Raw genomic sequence first — 20,244 nt, 5'->3', positions numbered from 1 at the left:
TTCTGACAAGATATTGTGCATTTCAAACAATAAAAGAGGTAGTTAGAATAATCATTGATCAACAAGTCATATACATAAATGTTGTATATCTGATATATGAGAAAATACGTAAACTTCTACTTTCTGGTTATATAGGACCTATAATTAGCTGTGAAACAAGTCATACAGATAAAATCTGTACACCTCTAGCACTAAGTGCATAACGATGAGAAGATATGGGAGCTAGTATTAGCTCTTAATATTTATACAAGAAGACCATGTCTGTCTATCTATATCCTTGATAACGTAAAGACAAATGATACAGGATCATACAAAAACATAACATATAGAGGTAGAATTTGAACAGCAAAAATATTTTCAGGAAATAGTCAACTGTTAATATAAGAAACTTAGCTGGATATGTGCACCTGTTTTTACGTATTAGTCTTAAATATCTTTTTAAATTCACCTCTATAAACAAGAAGACACAATGGATATTTATAAATAGATACAGCTCTCATAGAGCTGCTATATAATCATATTAGGACACTTACTGATAACCATCATGTAATGGCCTGGTCGTGAATAGCTATATACAATATAGGTATTTTATAAAATCATATCTGTAACATATATCCTTAACTAATAAAATATTGATTATTTTCTATCAATTTTTGTGACATTTTATTCGTCGAATGGATTGGACATCAGGCTACGCCTCTGTACGTCCTTTCGAATGAGACAAACTCTTTGTTTTCGACGTTAGCGGCGGTAATCATATTTTACAAATCCGATATCACGTGGTATGTGAATAAGTATCACATATATGTGTAACAGGGTGCCGGATATACTAAATCTACTCGATCTAAAAGTTCTCCCTTGCAGAGAAGTATATGTTGCGGCTAGTATTGACCACGGTATAAACTCCCTTTCTAGGATTGAAACTTCGAGTCGCCATGGGCGCCAATATATAAGGGTGCATTGCATTTGCCGGCGGACTTCTGGATTACTAGTCAGACGTTCTCCATGGCCTAGTGGTATATATATCACGTCTGTATTGAATACGTTTGATGGAAAATGTAAAACAGTTTGACCGAAAACAAATTTTAATATTTCAATAAGTGTTTACTTTCTTCTTTTTCCTTACCGCGTTAAGTAAAGACAGATAACGGTTGTAAACATTAAACATTAGATTTAACATCGCTTTGAAATGCTACCCAATCAAAACAGTGAATGTTTTAATGATATGTAAATTCATTCATAAGGTAACAATACATTTCGGTCTTTCGATTTCGTGATGATAAATGGAAAATAGTTTTGCCATATTTATCTGTTAGCGTTCTGATAAACGCTTTATCGTGTCCTTAGCGCTTAAAGTCAAATCAGCTACTGGTTTGAAACAGTTTACGTCACCTCTGTGTGCTATCCAATGGAAACAGTGTCACTTGTTGTTATCTCTGAGGGACAGTAAATACGGAAATGCATTGATAAGATAACGGCACATCTCTGTCTTCCCTTCTGTTAATGCTGAATGCAAAATAGTTTTACCGTGTTTATCTATCAACGTTTTGATGCAATTTTCACGTGATCTCTCATCCTTTCCATGTAAAGCTAAGGAAGAAACTGATTTAAAGCATTCTACATCGCCTCCATATGCTATCCAGTGCAGACTGTGTCTATTGAGATTATCTCTGAGGTGAAGTAAAGACGGATATTGGTTGATAAGATACACCGACACATCTCTGTCTTCCCATTTGCTGAAGCTTGATGCAAAACAGTTTTGCCATATGCATCTATTAGATTTGCAATAAAAGATTCACGCTGATTCATGTCCTGACCAAAATGCATTAATGAAGATACATATTTGAAACATTCTACAAAACCCTGACAAGCTATCAAATGGAGACAGTGTGTAATCAGAATATCTCTCAGATGCAGTAAAGACGGATATTTGTTGATAAGATAACAACACATCTCTGTCTTTCCATTTTCTGAAGCTTGAGGCAAAACCGTTTTGCGTTATTTATCTCTTAGATTTGCAATAAAATGTTCACACTTTGTCTTATCCTGACCCAAAAAAGTTAAGGCAGCTACGGATTTGAAACATTCTACATCTCCTTGATATGCTATCCAATGGAGACAGTGCTTGTAGATGTTATCCCTGAGGGGCAGTAAAGACGGATATTGTTCAATAAGATAACAACACATTTCTGTCTTCCCATTTTCTGATGCTGAATGCAAAACAGTTCTGCCCCATGTATTTGTCAATGTCTTAATATAGTTGTTACCCTCTTCCTTATTCTTACCATGTAGGGCTAAGGCAACTACTGATTTGAAACATTCTACATGACCAAGATATGCTATCCAATGGAGACAGTGCATATTTTGATTATCTCTGAGTGGCAACAAAGACGGGAATTCTTTGATAAGATAACAACACATCTCCTTTTTACCATTTGCTGATGCTGAATGCAAAATGGTTTTGTCGTATTTATCTTTCAGCGTTTTGATAAAATGTTCACCCTCTTTTGCATCCTTACCATATAATGTTAAGGCAGCTACGGATTGGAAACATTCTACATCGCCTTGATATGCTATCCAATGAAGACAGTGCTTTTTGTGGTTATCTCTGAGAGGCAACAAAGACGGGAATTCTTTGATAAGATAACAACACATCTCCTTTTTACCATTTTCTGATGCTAAATGCAAAACAGTTTTGTCGTATTTATCTTTCAGCGTTTTGATAAAATGTTTACTCTTTTCCGCATTCTTACCAAATAAGGCTAAGGCAGCTACGTATTGGAAACATTCTACATGTCCTTGATTTGCTATCAAGTGGAGACAGTGCAAATTGTTGTTATCTCTGAGGGGCAGTAAAGACGGAAATGCGTTGATAAGATAACAACACATCTTTGTTTTACCATTTTCTGATGCTGAATGCAAAATGGTTTTGTCGTATTTATCTTTCAGCGTTTTGATAAAATGTTCACGTTCTTCGTCATCCTTACCGTGTAAAGTTAAGGCAGCTACGGATTTGAAACATTCTACATCTCCTTGACATGCTATCCAATGGAGACAGTGCATATTTTGATTATCTCTGAGTGGCAACAAAGACGGGAATTCTTTGATAAGATAACAACACATTTCTGTCTTCCCTTGAAGTGATGCTAAATGCAAAACAGTTTGGTTGTATTGATATGTCAGCGTATTGATAAAATGTTCACTCTTTTCCGGATCCTTACCATATAATGTTAAGGCAGCTACGGATTGGAAACATTCTACATGACCTAGACATGCTATCCAATGGAGACAGTGCATATTTTGAATATCTCTGAGTGGCAGCAAAGACGGGAATTCTTTGATAAGATAACAACACATCTCCTTTTTACCATTTTCTGATGCTAAATGCAAAATGGTTTTGTCGTATTTATCTTTCAGCGTTTTGATAAAATGTTCACGTTCTTCGTCATCCTTACCGTGTAAAGTTAAGGCAGCTACGGATTTGAAACATTCTACATCTCCTTGATATGCTATCCAATGGAGACAGTGCTTGTAGATGTTATCCCTGAGGGGCAGTAAAGACGGATATTGTTTAATCAGATAACAACACATCTTTGTCTTCCCATTTCCTGATGCTGAATGCAAAACAGTTATGCCCCATGCATTTGTCAGTGTCTTAATATAGTTGTTACCCTCTTCCTTATTCTTACCATGTAGGGCTAAGGCAGCTACTGATTTGAAACATTCTACATCACCAAGATATGCTATCCAATGGAGACAGTGCATATTTTGATTATCTCTGAGTGGCAACAAAGACGGGAATTCTTTGATAAGATAACAACACATCTCCTTTTTACCATTTTGTGATGCTAAATGCAAAACAGTTTTGCCGTATTTATCTTTCAGCGTTTTGATAAAATGTTCACGTTCGTCGCCATCAGTACAGTGTAGAGTCAGGGCGGCTACAGATCGGAAACATTCTACATGGCCTTGACATGCTATCCAATGGAGACAGTGCTTATTTTGATTATCTCTGAGTGGGAGCAAAGACGGGAATTCTTTGATTAGATAACAACACATCTCCTTTTTACCATTTTCCGATGCTAAATGCAAAATGGTTTTGTCGTTTTTACTTTTCAGCGTTTTGATAAAATGTTCACTCTCTTTTGCATCCTTACCATATAATGTTAAAACTGCTACGGAATGGAAACATTCTACATCGCCTTGATATGCTATCCAATGAAGACAGTGCATATTGTGGTTATCTCTGAGTGGCAGCAAAGACGGGAATTCTTTGATTAGATAACAACACATCTCCTTTTTACCATTTGCTGATGCTGAATGCAAAATGGTTTTGTCGTATTTATCTTTCAGCGTTTTGATAAAATGTTCACCCTCTTTTGCATCCTTACCATATAATGTTAAGGCAGCTACGGATTGGAAACATTCTACATCGCCTTGATATGCTATCCAATGGAGACAGTGCTTTTTGTGGTTATCTCTGAGAGGCAGCAAAGACGGGAATTCTTTGATAAGATAACAACACATCTCTGTTTGACCATTTTCTGATGCTAAATGCAAAATGGTTTTGTCGTATTTATCTTTCAGCGTTTTGATAAAATGTTCACGTTCTTCGTCATCCTTACCGTGTAAAGTTAAGGCAGCTACGGATTGGAAACATTCTACATCGCCTTGATATGCTATCCAATGAAGACAGTGCTTTTTGTGGTTATCTCTGAGAGGCAGCAAAGACGGGAATTCTTTGATAAGATAACAACACATCTCCTTTTTACCATTTACTGATGCTAAATGTAAAATGGTGTTGTCGTATTTATCTTTCAACGTTTTTATAAAAATGTTCACATTCGTCGTCATCCTTACCATGTAGGGCTAAGGCAGCTACTGATTTGAAACATTCTACATGACCTAGACATGCTATCCAATGGAGACAGTGCATATTTTGATTATCTCTGAGTGGCAGCAAAGACGGGAATTCTTTGATAAGATAACAACACATCTCCTTTTTACCATTTTCTGATGCTAAATGCAAAATGGTTTTGTCGTATTTATCTTTCAGCGTTTTGATAAAATGTTCACCCTCTTTTGCATCCTTACCATATAATGTTAAGGCAGCTACGGATTGGAAACATTCTACATCGCCTTGATATGCTATCCAATGAAGACAGTGCTTTTTGTGGTTATCTCTGAGTGGCAACAAAGACGGGAATTCTTTGATAAGATAACAACACATCTCCTTTTTACCATTTTCTGATGCTGAATGCAAAATGGTTTTGTCGTATTTATCTTTCAGCGTTTTGATAAAATGTTCACCCTCTTTTGCATCCTTACCATATAATGTTAAGGCAGCTACGGATTGGAAACATTCTACATCGCCTTGATATGCTATCCAATGGAGACAGTGCATATTTTGATTATCTCTGAGTGGCAACAAAGACGGGAATTCTTTGATAAGATAACAACACATCTCCTTTTTACCATGAAGTGATGCTAAATGCAAAACAGTTTGGTTGTATTGATTTGTCAGCGTATTGATAAAATGTTCACTCTCGTTTGCATCCTTACCATATAATGTTAAGGCAGCTACGGATTGGAAAACATTCTACATCGACCTTGATATGCTATCCAATGAAGACAGTGCATATTGTGGTTATCTCTGAGTGGCAGCAAAGACGGGAATTCTTTGATTAGATAACAACACATCTCCTTTTTTACCATTTTCTGATGCTGAATGCAAAACGGTTTTGTCGTATTTATCTGTCAGCGTTTTGATAAAATATTTACGTTCTTTTCATCTTTACCATGTAGAGTTAGGGTAGCTACTGATTGGAAACATTCTACATCGCCTTGATATGCTATCAAGTGGAGACAGTGCATATTGTTGTTATCTCTGAGTGGCAGCAAAGACGGGAATTCTTTAATTAGATAACAGCACATCTCTGTTTTCCCTTTTTCTGATGCTATATGCAAAACGGTTTTGTCGTATTTATCTTTCAGATTTTTGATAAAATGTTCACTCTCTTTTACATCCTTACCATGTAAAGTTAAGGCAGCTACGGATTTGAAACATTCTACATCGCCTTGATATGCTATCAAGTGGAGACAGTGCATATTGTTGTTATCTCTGAGGGGCAGTAAAGACGGGTATTTTTTGACAAGATAACAACACAAACCTGTGTTTCCACATGATGATGCACTATGCAAAACTGTTCTGTCGTCATTATCCTTTAGCGTTGCAATAAATTGCTCTTTCTCTATTTCATCCCTACCATTTAGAGTCAGGGCAGCTACTGATTCGAAACATTCTACCCCGCCTTTATATCCCATCCCACGCAGACAATGCATGTGTTCATTAAATGTGGCGAATATTAACGATAATTCATTTCCATTAAAACATATGTCGGCCTTCCCTTTTTCTAATGCTATGTACGAAGCTATTTTAGTCATGATTTTGATAAGATGGTGATGTTCTTTTTCATCCATTCCATCTAAAATGGAAATAATGTTTTCAAAATCAACTCCAATACATATCGAATGCAGACAGTGCATGTTGTTATTATTTCTAACGTGCAGTAAAGATGGAAATTCCTTGATAAGATAACAACACATATCTTTGTTCGATACTGCAGAATGCAAAACAGTATTTCCAAATACATCTGTTAATCTTTCGATATAATATTTGCATTCTTCTATATCCTTATTATGCTGAACAATGGAAAATACTGTTTTAAAACATTCTACATTGCCTTTTAATGCTATCATATGCAGACAGTGAATATTGAAGTGATCTCTGAGATGCAGTAAAGACGGATATGTATTGATAAGGTAACGACACATCTCTGGCTTCCCATTTGCTGATGCATGATGTAAAACAGTTTGGCCGCTAATTGTTCGCGTTTTGATAAATTGTTCACATTTTTCTTGATTCTTCTCACGGATAGCTAACCCAGCTACTGTCTCGAAACACTCGACATCGCCTTGATATGCTATCCATTCGAGACAGTTCATATTGAAGTTATCTCTATGGTGCAGTAAACACGGGTATTTGTTCATCAGATAACAACACATTTCTGTCTTCCCATTTATTGTTGCTAGATGCAAAACCGTCATGTTATTGTCATCTATTAAGGTTTTGAAAAAATGTTCACGTTCTTTCTCATCCCTACCACTTAGAGTTAGGGCAGCTACGGCTTGAAAACATTCAACATCGCCTTGATATGCTATCAAATGGAGACAGTGCTTGTTGTGGTTATCTCTGAGTGGCAGTAAAGACGGGAATTCTTTAATAAGAAAAGAACACATCTCTTTATTCCTATTTACTGATGCTGAATGCAAAACAGTTTGGTTGTTTTCATTTGTTGTCTTTGCGATGAAAATATCAATATCTTTCTTTTTCAGACCTTGCAACGTTTTTTCAGTCACAATTTTGAAGCATTGGATATGTCCTTTCATTGCACAAACGTGATAATATCGGTAATCGTCCTGAACACGCGGTATCAAAAACGAGAATTCTTTGAACAGATCTTCACATAGGTCAGCTTTTCCATCTTCGCAGGCATGCAGTAGGATATGCATGGTTTCATCTGCTGTCTGATCCATAAAAATCTTGCGTAAACATTTGAATTTGCTGAGAGTGCCACCTTGGGCAGCGCAAAAAGATGAAATAATATCAGGTTCGGAAACCTTTGTTAATAGAAAATAACACATATCGTCTTGACCTTCTGTTAAAGCTACATCGAGTACACTTTTAAGCGAAATTTGTGATGATTCTTTCATATTTACCAAGGTTTTCATAAGGTCTACAGAATTTGTTTTGGCAACGCAATGAAGAAAATTGCAGAGGCCTTTCGGAAAAAATCCGTCATTGCAAAATATCCTCTTTTGATTCGCATATATACATTTTTCTGTTTCCCATTGAATGAAAAAATCTGCTGGCACACTGCTGTTTCCGATAATCCATTGAAAGAACCCCTGGATAAAATGTTTGTCTTGCCATGGCTGTATGGATGCAACAATCATGTATGTATCATGAGACTTGAGCTTGAGTTCATCGATTATTCTCTTGTAAAGAGCCTCATAGTTCTCTATGTCGATCAAAACTCTGTATTGATTATTGATTTCGATTTGTGATTCTACATCTAAATAGCTCAAACAACTACATGGACAATCCCTAAGAAACCCTATCGGCGTTTCGTTTCCGTACATGATTGCAATAGCATCTCTTACTGAATCATGAAAAAAACAGTACAATCCATTTTCTTCTCTAACAAAAGACCCACATAAAGATCGAAGTCCTTGTTTTAGACAAGGTAACTGCTCTCTTTCGTTTATATAACCTTTAGACATTTCAAACATCTGGGAAGATATTTTGAAAGCGTTGTCAATTCCATGTTTATCGAAATTGCTATGTTCAAAATCATGACAAGTTTTTGAGACTTTCTTTTTGGAAAGAAAAAGATACAATAGTGTTGTTTGCTTTTCGTCGCTAAATTTGTCCTTGATAACATCTATAATATTTTGAAGGGGTCTCTTAAAATACTGAACCCTGTATTGATGCAGTTCCGGTGTTAGTTGGAATAACCGGCAGCATTCAGGAAACCCTATTACTGATGTTGAATCTACAATGTCATTAGTTTCATCCTGTGAAAATGGTTGGAACTTGTCTGTGGGTGTATACAATCTGAGCATACTTTTTCTCTCTTCACGTATTAAATATTCATATGAACTGATGTTAATGACATTTTCGTTATCAACAAGGGACAGTTTCTTGAACAATGATTTCATGTCACTGTATACATCATTTCTGACAGTTACAATAACTAAATTAGCTACATTTGCCTCTCCGTTTCCGATAGATTTGATTATGTCTGCATGTTGCTTCCACCATGTTACGTCCTCCGAAATACCAGATGATTTGTAACCAAAGACATCGTCTAATAAAATAATCAAGTTTGAATCAGGTTCACAAATCTTATTCCAATTTTGAAAATTTGGAAGGTTTACTGGCCTTTTACAGCGGAACATATTACCCTGATCTTTCGAACTAAAGCATGCCATCAACTCTGCAGCCAAACGTGTTTTACCAGTACCGGAGTCACCCCTTATCAACACAAACCTTTTGTCTTGTAACATTTCCTTGGCACGCTTAAACGCTTTGGTCATAATAAACGGTGCTGAACGTTGTTCGTCAGCAATCAATTTTCTGGTCTGCCCTGAAAATAAAACCAAAACACATTTACATATAAACCAGTATGATTGTTTTTAACATAACAAAACAAAATATCACGGAGGTGTTTGTTATGTAGGATGTTTACGTGCTCACGACAAATGTGTTGTGTATTTTTTTCTATGGTTAAAAATGCTTTCTTAACGTGCTCACATAAAACCTATTGCGTATAGGACGATAAATATTGTTTTATGATATGGAATAAAACATGTTTATATTGAGTGTAAACAGTATTTTTATGTAAGTTTTACGCGAGAAAGTAAATGAGAATTATATTTCTTCATCCTTCGTTAAAAATAGTCTTATATATAAAAAATATTTTCACTCTTCACTAAAATAAATATTTTATAAGTCTACATTGAAATAATTAATTCTTATGTGTTTTCATACTTGATCCGACTTTCTGATCGGCAGATACTTTTTCTTCATTCTACTATGAATAAAAAAAATGACGTCACAATAGAGACGTAAACGTTGCGTATCGATTGGAAAAAATCGCCATTGGGAAATTAATTGAACTACACGTTTAAACGTATCTGATGTTATCAAGTAGTATGAAAAATTTATTATAAGCATTGATGTCACTATTTTTTAACTTCATCAGCTTAATAAAATAATAAGAGTTCACACAATTGGCAAACAAAATTTCTTTAATACCCCGATGAAGTTAAAAAAATAGTGACATCAAAGCTTAAATAAATTCTTGCCTTACAATATTTTCTTAACTCTACACATTTTTTAAACTTTGAAATACTATTGTGTCGTGACACCTCTGACCTGCCTTATTTACTTGATACAATTCATTTCTATGTAAAGTTTAGAAATGCACACCAAGTGTACCATTCGAGTAATCCGACCTGGAAAGTTATTCGTTTCCTCCCGCCATTATTATGCAGACGATAAGGAAAATGAAGTCTTCTCGTGTTTTGTTATGGATTCAATATTAACTAAAGATCCAAGATTGTGTAAAGATACGTACCAATCAAATTTTTTTGTTCAGTCCGATCCACAATAGGTAATTCTGAAAATGTAGGATTAGAATCATAAGATCTTAACTTTATTTAATGTGTATTACAATAATGCAGAAAAGTAAGAAAATTAGTTGTTGCCGCATTGAATCAATTTTCTATCTTTTGAATACCACCTGATTATTTCTAAAAGTACTTTAGTGTGTACTGAATTGAGCAGAAAAAGACAAATTGACAATGATCAACAATTGGTTTTTTTAATTACGATGATGTCGTGAGATTGTCCCAAATATGATCTTTATCTTTGAAATACAATTATAAGATTATTTACAATGAACAATATCATTTATGAAACTTGAGCTATCAGTGAGATAAAAATCTCCAAGACACGAACCTTGATGGGACATGACATGACATACTTTTTGTTGATAGTCAAACTTAGCTAAGAACTTCAAAATGATAAATTTAGTACTATGATTTAAACTATATTGTCGTCCTTTCTATCAATTCCTTTCGCATCAAAATCTATGGTTGCCGATTGCGTTCGGGACCCTCTATGTTATTCGTAAAACGTAATCTATTTTAACAGCAATATAAACAAAAGATACAAGAGGAATATTAAGGGATAATTATCTATTCTTCTCTTACTTTCCATTCCCTTTCAAATATTGAATGCATGTAAAGAAAGTTCAAATCATTTATGTTCAAATTAAAGTGAACAGTCGGGCAAGGATGGCTAAAGTCGGTAAAAATGGTGTGAATGTATCCAGTATAATTTCTTATGAAATGGAAAAATAAAATATCCCGTCAAAATCTGTCTGCGTACGAAGAAATTAATTTAAAGTATGGGAATTCTAAAACGTCCTCCCGGCTCACTATGTCATTTCCACACAGCCTCGCTTTCAATGCTTTCAACTTTTCTTTACTTTAATGGTCAGAACTGGGAAACTAAGCAGAACTTGACCGTCGTATTAATATGTGAGAACTTTTGGAAGGCCAATGAACGCATTTAGACTGGTTTTCTTTGCCCGACTATTCACTCAGAAACGGTCACTTCAGTTGTCAACTTTAATATGGACACTGTCTGCTCATTGTCTGCCATTTTGTGCTAGGATTTGTTCCAAAATGAATATTTAGAACTCAGGACCTACATGTGTTACGAAATAGCGATAACAAACCTCTTCTTTCAAAATCTTAGACGGCTACCTTCTAGTCATCATCAATTTAGTGTATTTTTTTTTTTAGAAATACCGACAACTTCAAATATCAAAATCCAAAATAGCTGCCTGTCGGTCTTCTTGTCGTCTGATCGCATCAAAATGCAATATGCACATGTATGTTCCTTGGGGTACTTTTATGCATAAAATGTGGGACAGATCCCGTTTGACTTTCTGAGAAATAGCGGTAATAAACTTGAATTATCACAATCCAAAATGGCTGCCTGTTGAATATCTCGTTAACAGATTGGTCCCAAAATGCAATCGACAATTACAGTAAGCTTTGATCATTCAATATATGATTACATACTTGATATATTAATATGTCTTCAGACATGTATTTCGGAAACATATATTTGGGAAGTATAAAGTCCATTAAGGAAGTTTTGATCATTTTAGAAAGAAGGAAGTAGATTTATAAAGTTATTGCATCATTGCCTGATGTCGCATAGAACCGTGACCTTCATACAATTTCCTCCCTGCCATAGTATGTATAAGATACTTGTGATATACATAAAACACAAATTCCATACACATCCACCCACAGAACACCGACACTCTACACCGAAACATGGATACAGATATTTATGGAAAGTATTTTAGTTCATATCAGGATGTTAAGGAATAAACGATCCTTGGTTCTATGTACTAGGGATGAATTCTAAATTAAATAAATCACCAAGGAATAAACACCACGCCTTACTCAACTCATCATTTATATTAGAAAACATTGAATCACAACAAAAGTATTTATGAAAATATTGTATCAATCCCAAAATGCAATACACACAACTAGAATTCTAGGAAAACCTTTATCTGAAATTTGAGAAGATCTCCCCTACTTTCTGAGACATAGCGAAATTGTTAACGAAGGAACTAGCGCAGTTGATCACATGGATTGTTCTATTCAATATCAATTTTTAATTCAGATATTGAAATTGGAACACATAAATAGTGCTGCCATGGTAAATGATCCCAAAAAAGAGATCCAAGAGAGAGGAGCCCATGACTAGCAAAGGTGCGGTTATTAGTACAGGAACTACAGTGGAATGGTTACAGTTTTTCAATCGAATTTATCTGATACACATAATCATTACTTAAAATTTTATAAACACTGGTATTTTGGCGAATATCAATTTTTGAATAAAACACGACATTGCCTTAAGACTATCGGGCAACGGCGATACACAAATGAAGCTGACAGCGATCGCTAAGAGTGGTGTTCAACTTAATGCTAAAAATCCCATAGAAACTGGCCGCAACACAATTTTCTTGAAATATTGCATATCGAAAGTACTACTAGTTGTCCCTTTAAAATGTTAAATATTCTACATTTTGTATTCATAAATCATTTGAGTAGATGGTATACATTATACTTGAGTCATTTCTTTTGGATTTTTAACGGAAAATTTTGTTTGAAATAATACTTTTTTTATGAAAATTTAACACTTTGGGGGAAAAATACGAAAACGAAACATTGCTCTTTGCCATCTCATTTCCCCCTGTTACGGGTTTTGTCCACAATTTTACCTAACATGAAATTACTTTCTGTCTACTAGTATGTGTCAATTATTTTCGAAATTAAAATCCGGGAATACAGTTTTTGAGTGACTTGAAAATAGAGACTGCAGGTAGCAACGGACCACTTCTTTCTTAGTATATCTAGCTATTCTTTTCCAGTTTATGATTCCAGAGTACGATGTAAGTGAAAAATAGTGTACATATCTCTGTTTTCCTAACCGAAGAATAAGTTTCTATTTTCTGGGCTTCTGTAGAATTGATGGTCCAAATGGAAATACAGAGTATTTATACTGGCATACACAGTAGGAATCCACAATTGTCAGAAAGGTTACTCGATCGTCACCAGTAAGTCACCTAATCACGTGATGTGTAAATTAAACATGTGTATTTCGTTTTTACCCTGGATTGATGGTCCGTTTTGATCCAACGCCTCATGCTTGAATGTGTGAAAGTCACCTTATCACAAGATAAGTGTAAACGAATAAAAAAAACTAGAATTATGTCAGTATGACATTAAAATCCGCTGCAACAACAAATTTTAATTGCTTCATTTTAAAACCTCTGAAATACTTTGAAGTGTACTCGTGCGCCGCACAAGTGCTCTGCAAATGTTCTGCAATTAAAGACCAAAATTCATGATATTTTGCAGTCTCAAAAGCATTTTGCTGTTGTTACCATGATTTCCACATGCAAATATGTATCTAAATAATGTTATCTTATTAAAATTATTTATGTTCTGCCGATTAAAGATATTTTAAATATATACTTTTGTTCAGGTATTTTTTTTTACATTTAAATGAATTCCATATTTTCCCGAGTAAAATTGTTTTCCCTGAAAAACGGGATTGGTGCTCATTTATGCATGTACCATGTATTCAAAATGCGGACAATCCTATCAGACGATGCATTTCCCGTTGGTTAGTACATGTACATATACAACTAGTTTTACCATCCATATAATCGCAGAAAAAATATTAAAAAGATGGAAATGTAAGAAAATTGAATGTAGGTTTGTTTGTTTGATGAAATAACGTTTTATTTACAGTCAGCGTCACGTAAGGCCGGCCTTCCATGTATGCAATATATGCGGTGTGTAGCACGTATCAGATGTTCAATGTTCAATCGTAAAAATACCCATTCCTTTTAGACGCATTAGTGATTTAATTCACTAAAAAACTATGGTGACTGAAACGTGGTTCTTTATGATCGAAACACGATGGCGTTCTCATTTTCTACGAGATTGTTGGAGAGAATATATCAACTAAACCATACAAAACGATAATATATCCAAACAAATTCGATGCATTTGTAATATTTACATAATAATGTATGCGCAAGAAATGTTTACCGGCAGTCATGCCTGTAAACATCTGAGACGAAAAACACGTCAATCCTACGTAAAATATCCATACCTGTCTTACCGGTCCAACATAATAACAGAACATGATGGCAAAAGATGTCGGGAGATTCAACGAAAACGACGATGTGCGATAAGAGCTATGAGCCATATCCATATCATGAACTGATTTGTGACGGGCCGACAGATTATAAATTATCAACGATGGCCACGTATAGAATCCCTCCACCAGATAGTTTTAACTTTACTTAGCCCGACGAATGGCCAAAATGGTTTCAATGTTTTTAGCGCCTTATTATAGCGTCGGAGCTGGGGCAGGAAGGAGAAGATAATTCAAGTAAACATGCTAATCTAGGCGTTGTAAAACGATGCAGAAGATAGCGTATATTTTGTATTTTCAAATGCTTTCAATTAACGGAAGAAGATGCGACAAAATACTATGTGGTATATGAGAAATGTAAAACGCAGGAACACAATCTTGGAACGTGCGAAATTCAATCACAGGGAACACAACGAGGGAGAATCTGCGGACAGTTTTATCATTTCGTTATACAATCTATTCGAATATTGTGAGTATGGAAAACTCAGAGATGAGATGATACGTAATCGCACTGTTGTGGGTATAAGAGACATTCCAAAATGATGGTGATATAACGTCTGTTTTAAATGGATTATTTTCGTTTGGATGAAGTGTTTAACAGGCAGCTAAACCAGGAGTAAATCAAAATCACGACAATTGTGAGTTCAACAAGTCGAGTATCACATTCGTGGGACATGTGAGTGATGGGAATGGTATTTGATCGGACCCCAAAACTTCAGGCTATTGTCGACTGTGAAGAGCCAGAAAATATAAGTGGAATACGTAGATTCCTTGATATGGTCTAGTGTTTCATTGCACGTACATTTTCGTTGTAATAAAAGTTTTTGCAAAATAAACAAAAACCTCAAAGGAAAAAATACACATAGGCCGGTAATGGAAGAACTAAAACAATGAGGTATCATTATCTGATCCAGTTCGGAGGACCTTGTAAATATAACACTTACCTGATCTACATTCCATTTTCAATGCAGCAATCCGTTGGGCTTTTGTAGCTTTCACTCGAGTTTTAATATTTTGCTGAAGCGGTAACTTCTTCCTGGTATCTTTGATATTCCGCTGGTTACATGCTGGTCTCCATGCGGGTTTCTTTCTGTTTCCGTATCCGGTTGAAGGTTTAATATTGTCCCCTGGAAGAGTAGATCGTAATATTTTATGTATTTATCTTAAAGTGCAAGAATGAGTTATATGCGAAACCGATGAACAATTATTGAACGGATACTTTAATATGGTGACTTACAAACTTGTAAGATGAGATTAGAATTGCTAGTTTATTTTAGCGACCAGCAGTATATACACTGTCTTTAGTAAAACACCTTTTACCAATTATATGTCAACATGTATGAGCTTTATTCACCAGACTTCTTTGGCATGTCATGCGTCCTGCAGTCGTACTGACCACTCGCTGGTAAATCAACTTTCCCATCACGTTGATAAATTATCGTATGATCTTTTGAGTCTCGCTGACCACTTGTTCTATGTGTTTGCAAGGCGCTCTTGTCTTCAATGGCTTCCAACTGTGGTTTATCTGAAGTCAACCAAACTATATATGATAGTTGCAATGTAGCTTGATAGAAAATCATTGTACATGTAAATTTCATACGAAACTAATATAAAAAATAAAGTGAAATCTCAGGTTGAAATCATAGTATGAAATGGAAGGAGAGTTGTTCGCTCTTTAACGACTTTTTTTCCAATGTGCATTGAATACATCTTTTTAGCGCATAATGAAGCAAAATATTTATTAAAGTGCGTTAATCCTGCACAATATTAATCGAACAAAATCAAGAGCGTTGTATTTTCAAAGTAGGCTGCAAAAAATATACAATATGTACACGAATGCATATGTTTTACTCACCAGACACCTGCCTGTTTGTACCAGCCGACGTTTTTTTATCAGACACATAATTACTAAAATCTTTGTATGGATCTAGGTGTGTGATATTTTATTTAACCACCAATCATACTTTCGAATATCTTATCATACAACAAGAACTAGTCTTGTAAGCAGATGTTGAATACGTACTATGTTCAATTTGAAGTTGCTCTGTCGTCGTTGTTTCCTGTTACTGCGAAGATTCATTGATATCTGTAATTGTATAACAAGATATTTTAACGCCTCTCGCTATTGGATGATCGATATTGGTCAAATGAAAGAATGACGTCTTCTTTGCTTTTCCGATTTTCCTGTTTTCATTGAACATTAAAAACAGTTTAATTCCCAATTTTTATACAGCGTCTTAATGTTAAAGTACTTGTACTGTGATCTATGATAAATATTTTGACAGTCAGCTTATAAAACCTATTTTACCATCAGGTTTGTGAGAAACGAAAGTAACAGGCAACATAAAGAAAGAACGATTGAGAGCAGACAGTTTAAAAGCCAACCTGAAATAATCTTTAAATCGGTCAAAGGTTTGTAAAACGAATATCATATAATCGTCTGTTTTACTAACATCTGTTTGTTTTTTATTTAGAATTACTTAACATAAGTTATCTTGTGTATGATCATGTTAAAATATTAACGAAAAAGGGGCATTCCAATCTTTAGATAACTCATAAATGTTTTCGATTGCTAAGGGTAGACCAGAGATGTCACTGGTATGTGGATTGCGGATGAACATAATTGACTTATCACTACAACTGGAGCTCCCCTTGATGACAAGGTCCCCACGGACGTGGTTATTGTATCATATGTGCACTGAACAGATCCACTTTTTAATGAATTATCTTCTACTCCTCTATGGATAAATACGAAATAGCAATCCGTCATAAATTTATAACGTAACGCTAATGTAAGCGAAGTGATGGGTTACATAATTTGCCTCTTCCTCTCCCGTGTAAAAAATAAACGTTCTAATATGATTTCGCTAAGGCTGAGGGAAAAGATAATATACACTCAAGCGAGAGGACATATTTGTATTTTGGTAAATAATTTTGGTTATGTTAATAATGACTTCAAATTTTGATTTGAGAAAATTACATAAATGTGTGATAACCCTTGTAAAAGATAGCATGGTTGTAACAAAGCGACACTTACGAATATTGTATTGTTTTTGTATAACAGTAGGATTGTCGCCAAATAAGCAAGGACTGTTTCCTGTCAGTTTCAGTTTCAGGTTTGCTTGTTGCTGCAACTGGATAACTTGACCAGAAAATCCCATCGTATTATCTGTAATTGTAAATTCGTTTCATACATGTGATTACATTTACGTGTACGTGAAGAGAAAAATATACATTTTGTATAAAACGCCGTTAACTAACAGATTAAATTATGCAAGTTCTAAAGAAAAAAAAGTTTACTGTAGGCGTAAAGGCTTCTGTCTGTCCATATTTGACCTGTAGCATACTTTAACTATAGGGTATTAGTTTTAACCAAGAACCTGGATCTCAAGGAATGTGAAGGACTGGGCATAATAGGCATGCATGAGCGATTTTAAACTCTTCTCTTAACGAATGGCATGTTTTGGACGTTATTTCAACTTAAGGGGTAGGGCTAACGACGAAATAAAGGAAACTATTTGAACTACTTCCCCTGCTGTAGAAATCGACGGATTTATTCATTTCCAGTCAGCAGTATCGTTGACTAAAAGTATTCTAAATGTTAAACAAATCGTCTGTGTCTCAAGAAAAAAAAGAAATTATGGGGCTGGACATTTGAATATTTTGAATATTAAATCTTTAAAACAGTTTTCAATTCCTGGCATAAACCATTACAGCAATATTGTTCCTGGAAAGACGTGGGAAGTCTGGTCACATAATATTAATTTATAAATCAAAATACAGTAAACATATTTACAATATGTACGTATACATTTGAGTAAGTTCGTGTACTAGTCACACATTTTTTACAGTTTAAATGTATAGTTTATAGTATATGTACTCTAAACCTCTACGAGTCCGTCCATGTATAGTTTTTATAGGTATATACAATGTATTATAGCTAGTGTAATAAAACATTTTATGTATAGTTAAATTTATAGGATTTAAAGTATAATAACGGTAATTTTCTATAAAGTAGTTTAATATATGGCTTATGGAAATATAATGTCAGAGCTGTTATCCTATATAAAACCTGGACTGAATGACACTAGGGAATATCTACGAATCTTCATATGAGGTATTTTAAAGTAATAATGACACTTCAGGTAAGTTTCGCATTCTAAGAATTTCCCCTGGAAAAAATTATGGCAATACATATACTTAATAGTATTATACATTTAAATATATATGTATATGTATATATCTATATTAAAAGAGACTAGGGCTACACAAGTATCTTCAATGTTTTGTGCTTTGTTTCTTTACTTTTTTTCTTGTTGTTCATGTTCCTATTTGTTTTTATGTTTCATGTACCACACACGTGTTAGAGACAGATGTAAGGTCGGTCGGTCGGTCGGAAATGAAAATTACTTATAATTTCTTTCCGAAATAAAACAGGTATCATATTTATTATTATTATTATTTCTAGTATAACTGATTTATATGACAGTGAAAGCGATGTTTTTTTTTATAAATGTCTATGTTTATGTGATAAATGTGATGAGGCATTATAATACATGTATGTAAGTGGTGTGATGAATGAGAGTCCTCCCGTGTGGGGACATATTTGGTTATATTTTTGGAGGCTGACCCCAAGGCCCAAACCTTGGAAGCCTTCAGATGTATAACTTGTCTGGGGTATTAAATGGTTTTTCTGTTTTTCTGTTGTTTTTTTTTTTTTGTCAAAAATATTGTTCCTGGGAAATAAAAGGAAAATTCTTAACAATGGAAATCTTCTTTTTCAGGGAGGGAATCAAACATTTAATTGAGGCGAAACAACTTTGAGGAACATTGTTCAGGCTACATTGAATGGTTGATATTTAAAGTACGATAAGAATTTTTTTTTTATTTTTCTTTCAAAGTCGAATTAATAGTGTAATGAGTTCACAAATAAATTGTTTTATATTTTTAATATCACCAATTCACTATTACTATTAGACAGCTTTTAACACACTAGGTACTATAGGTAAATTTACTTATACTGTAACTAACAGATTATAACACTACCTCGGACAGAAATGTCCCCAAATGATTGGCGGAGAGCCGTCACGTGGTGACCCCCTAACACTTTATAGGGGGTCAGTAATTTTTATTATGGTGCAATATGGCGGCTGTCGCCCACGCTTCAAAATTTAAACACATTCTCTTCAACTAAATATACCACTTTGTTACCATAAAACTATATATTACTTGTTAATTTTTGTGTAAAAATAATTTTAATCGTTTTAATACTTCAAATTAAATGAAATGCATTTTTTTAAATACGAGTTGCTTCCCCTACGCCAGTTTGAAAGTTGATGACGCGGCGAAAGTCAAACGTAATCCAAGCGTTTTCTAGACTGTGATTATAAACAAATGGAGGTGTTCGGACCCACAGATCAATCCTCACTTTACAACCAATTTATCGGCATAACTTTTCAGTGATTATCTCAGCAAGAATGCACAGATGATCAAGGAGATTGTGCTTAAAATGTTAGATGGATGTTTGTGTCACTCTTGTTTGTGATGCTTTCAATACTGTATACAGACGGTCTGGTGTCGTATTGAGGTAGGCCTACTGTGAACATAGGAATGTCGAACTAACTGTTGATTTATGAGTTATTCAGTATTATTCTGCAGGTTCCTGATACAGTGTATTTGAAAATTCTCGACATAAATAAATGTATAGCCTACTGAAGAAGGCCAATTATTTTAAAAGTGTCGATTGTTTGTTATCATTCGCCAGGATGATTTAAGGTTGATTTCATATTCTTGACTAAACAAATACTATGAAATAGGAAACAAAGAATTAATGAAACAAATAGATGGTCCTCGATGCG

The 20,244-nt window shown here is 34.6% G+C and overlaps 1 protein-coding gene across 1 annotated transcript; it reads right to left on the bottom strand.

Moving 5' to 3' along the window:
- Positions 1-5,757: 5,757 nt before the first annotated feature.
- On the bottom strand, positions 5,758-16,486 carry LOC138305025 (uncharacterized). The gene is made up of 5 exons (XM_069245437.1): positions 16,410-16,486; positions 15,741-15,911; positions 15,331-15,513; positions 10,203-10,244; positions 5,758-9,209 (listed from the first exon to the last, which is right to left on the bottom strand). The coding sequence occupies exons 2-5, from the start codon at positions 15,754-15,756 to the stop codon at positions 5,758-5,760; spliced, it is 3,693 nt and encodes a 1,230-aa protein (XP_069101538.1). The 5' UTR covers positions 15,757-15,911; positions 16,410-16,486.
- Positions 16,487-20,244: the final 3,758 nt, after the last annotated feature.

The sequence above is a fragment of the Argopecten irradians genome, chromosome 12, assembly GCF_041381155.1.
Source record: "Argopecten irradians isolate NY chromosome 12, Ai_NY, whole genome shotgun sequence".
In the NCBI taxonomy this organism is placed as follows: domain Eukaryota; kingdom Metazoa; phylum Mollusca; class Bivalvia; order Pectinida; family Pectinidae; genus Argopecten; species Argopecten irradians.
This window is presented reverse-complemented; position numbering and strand designations above follow the sequence as displayed.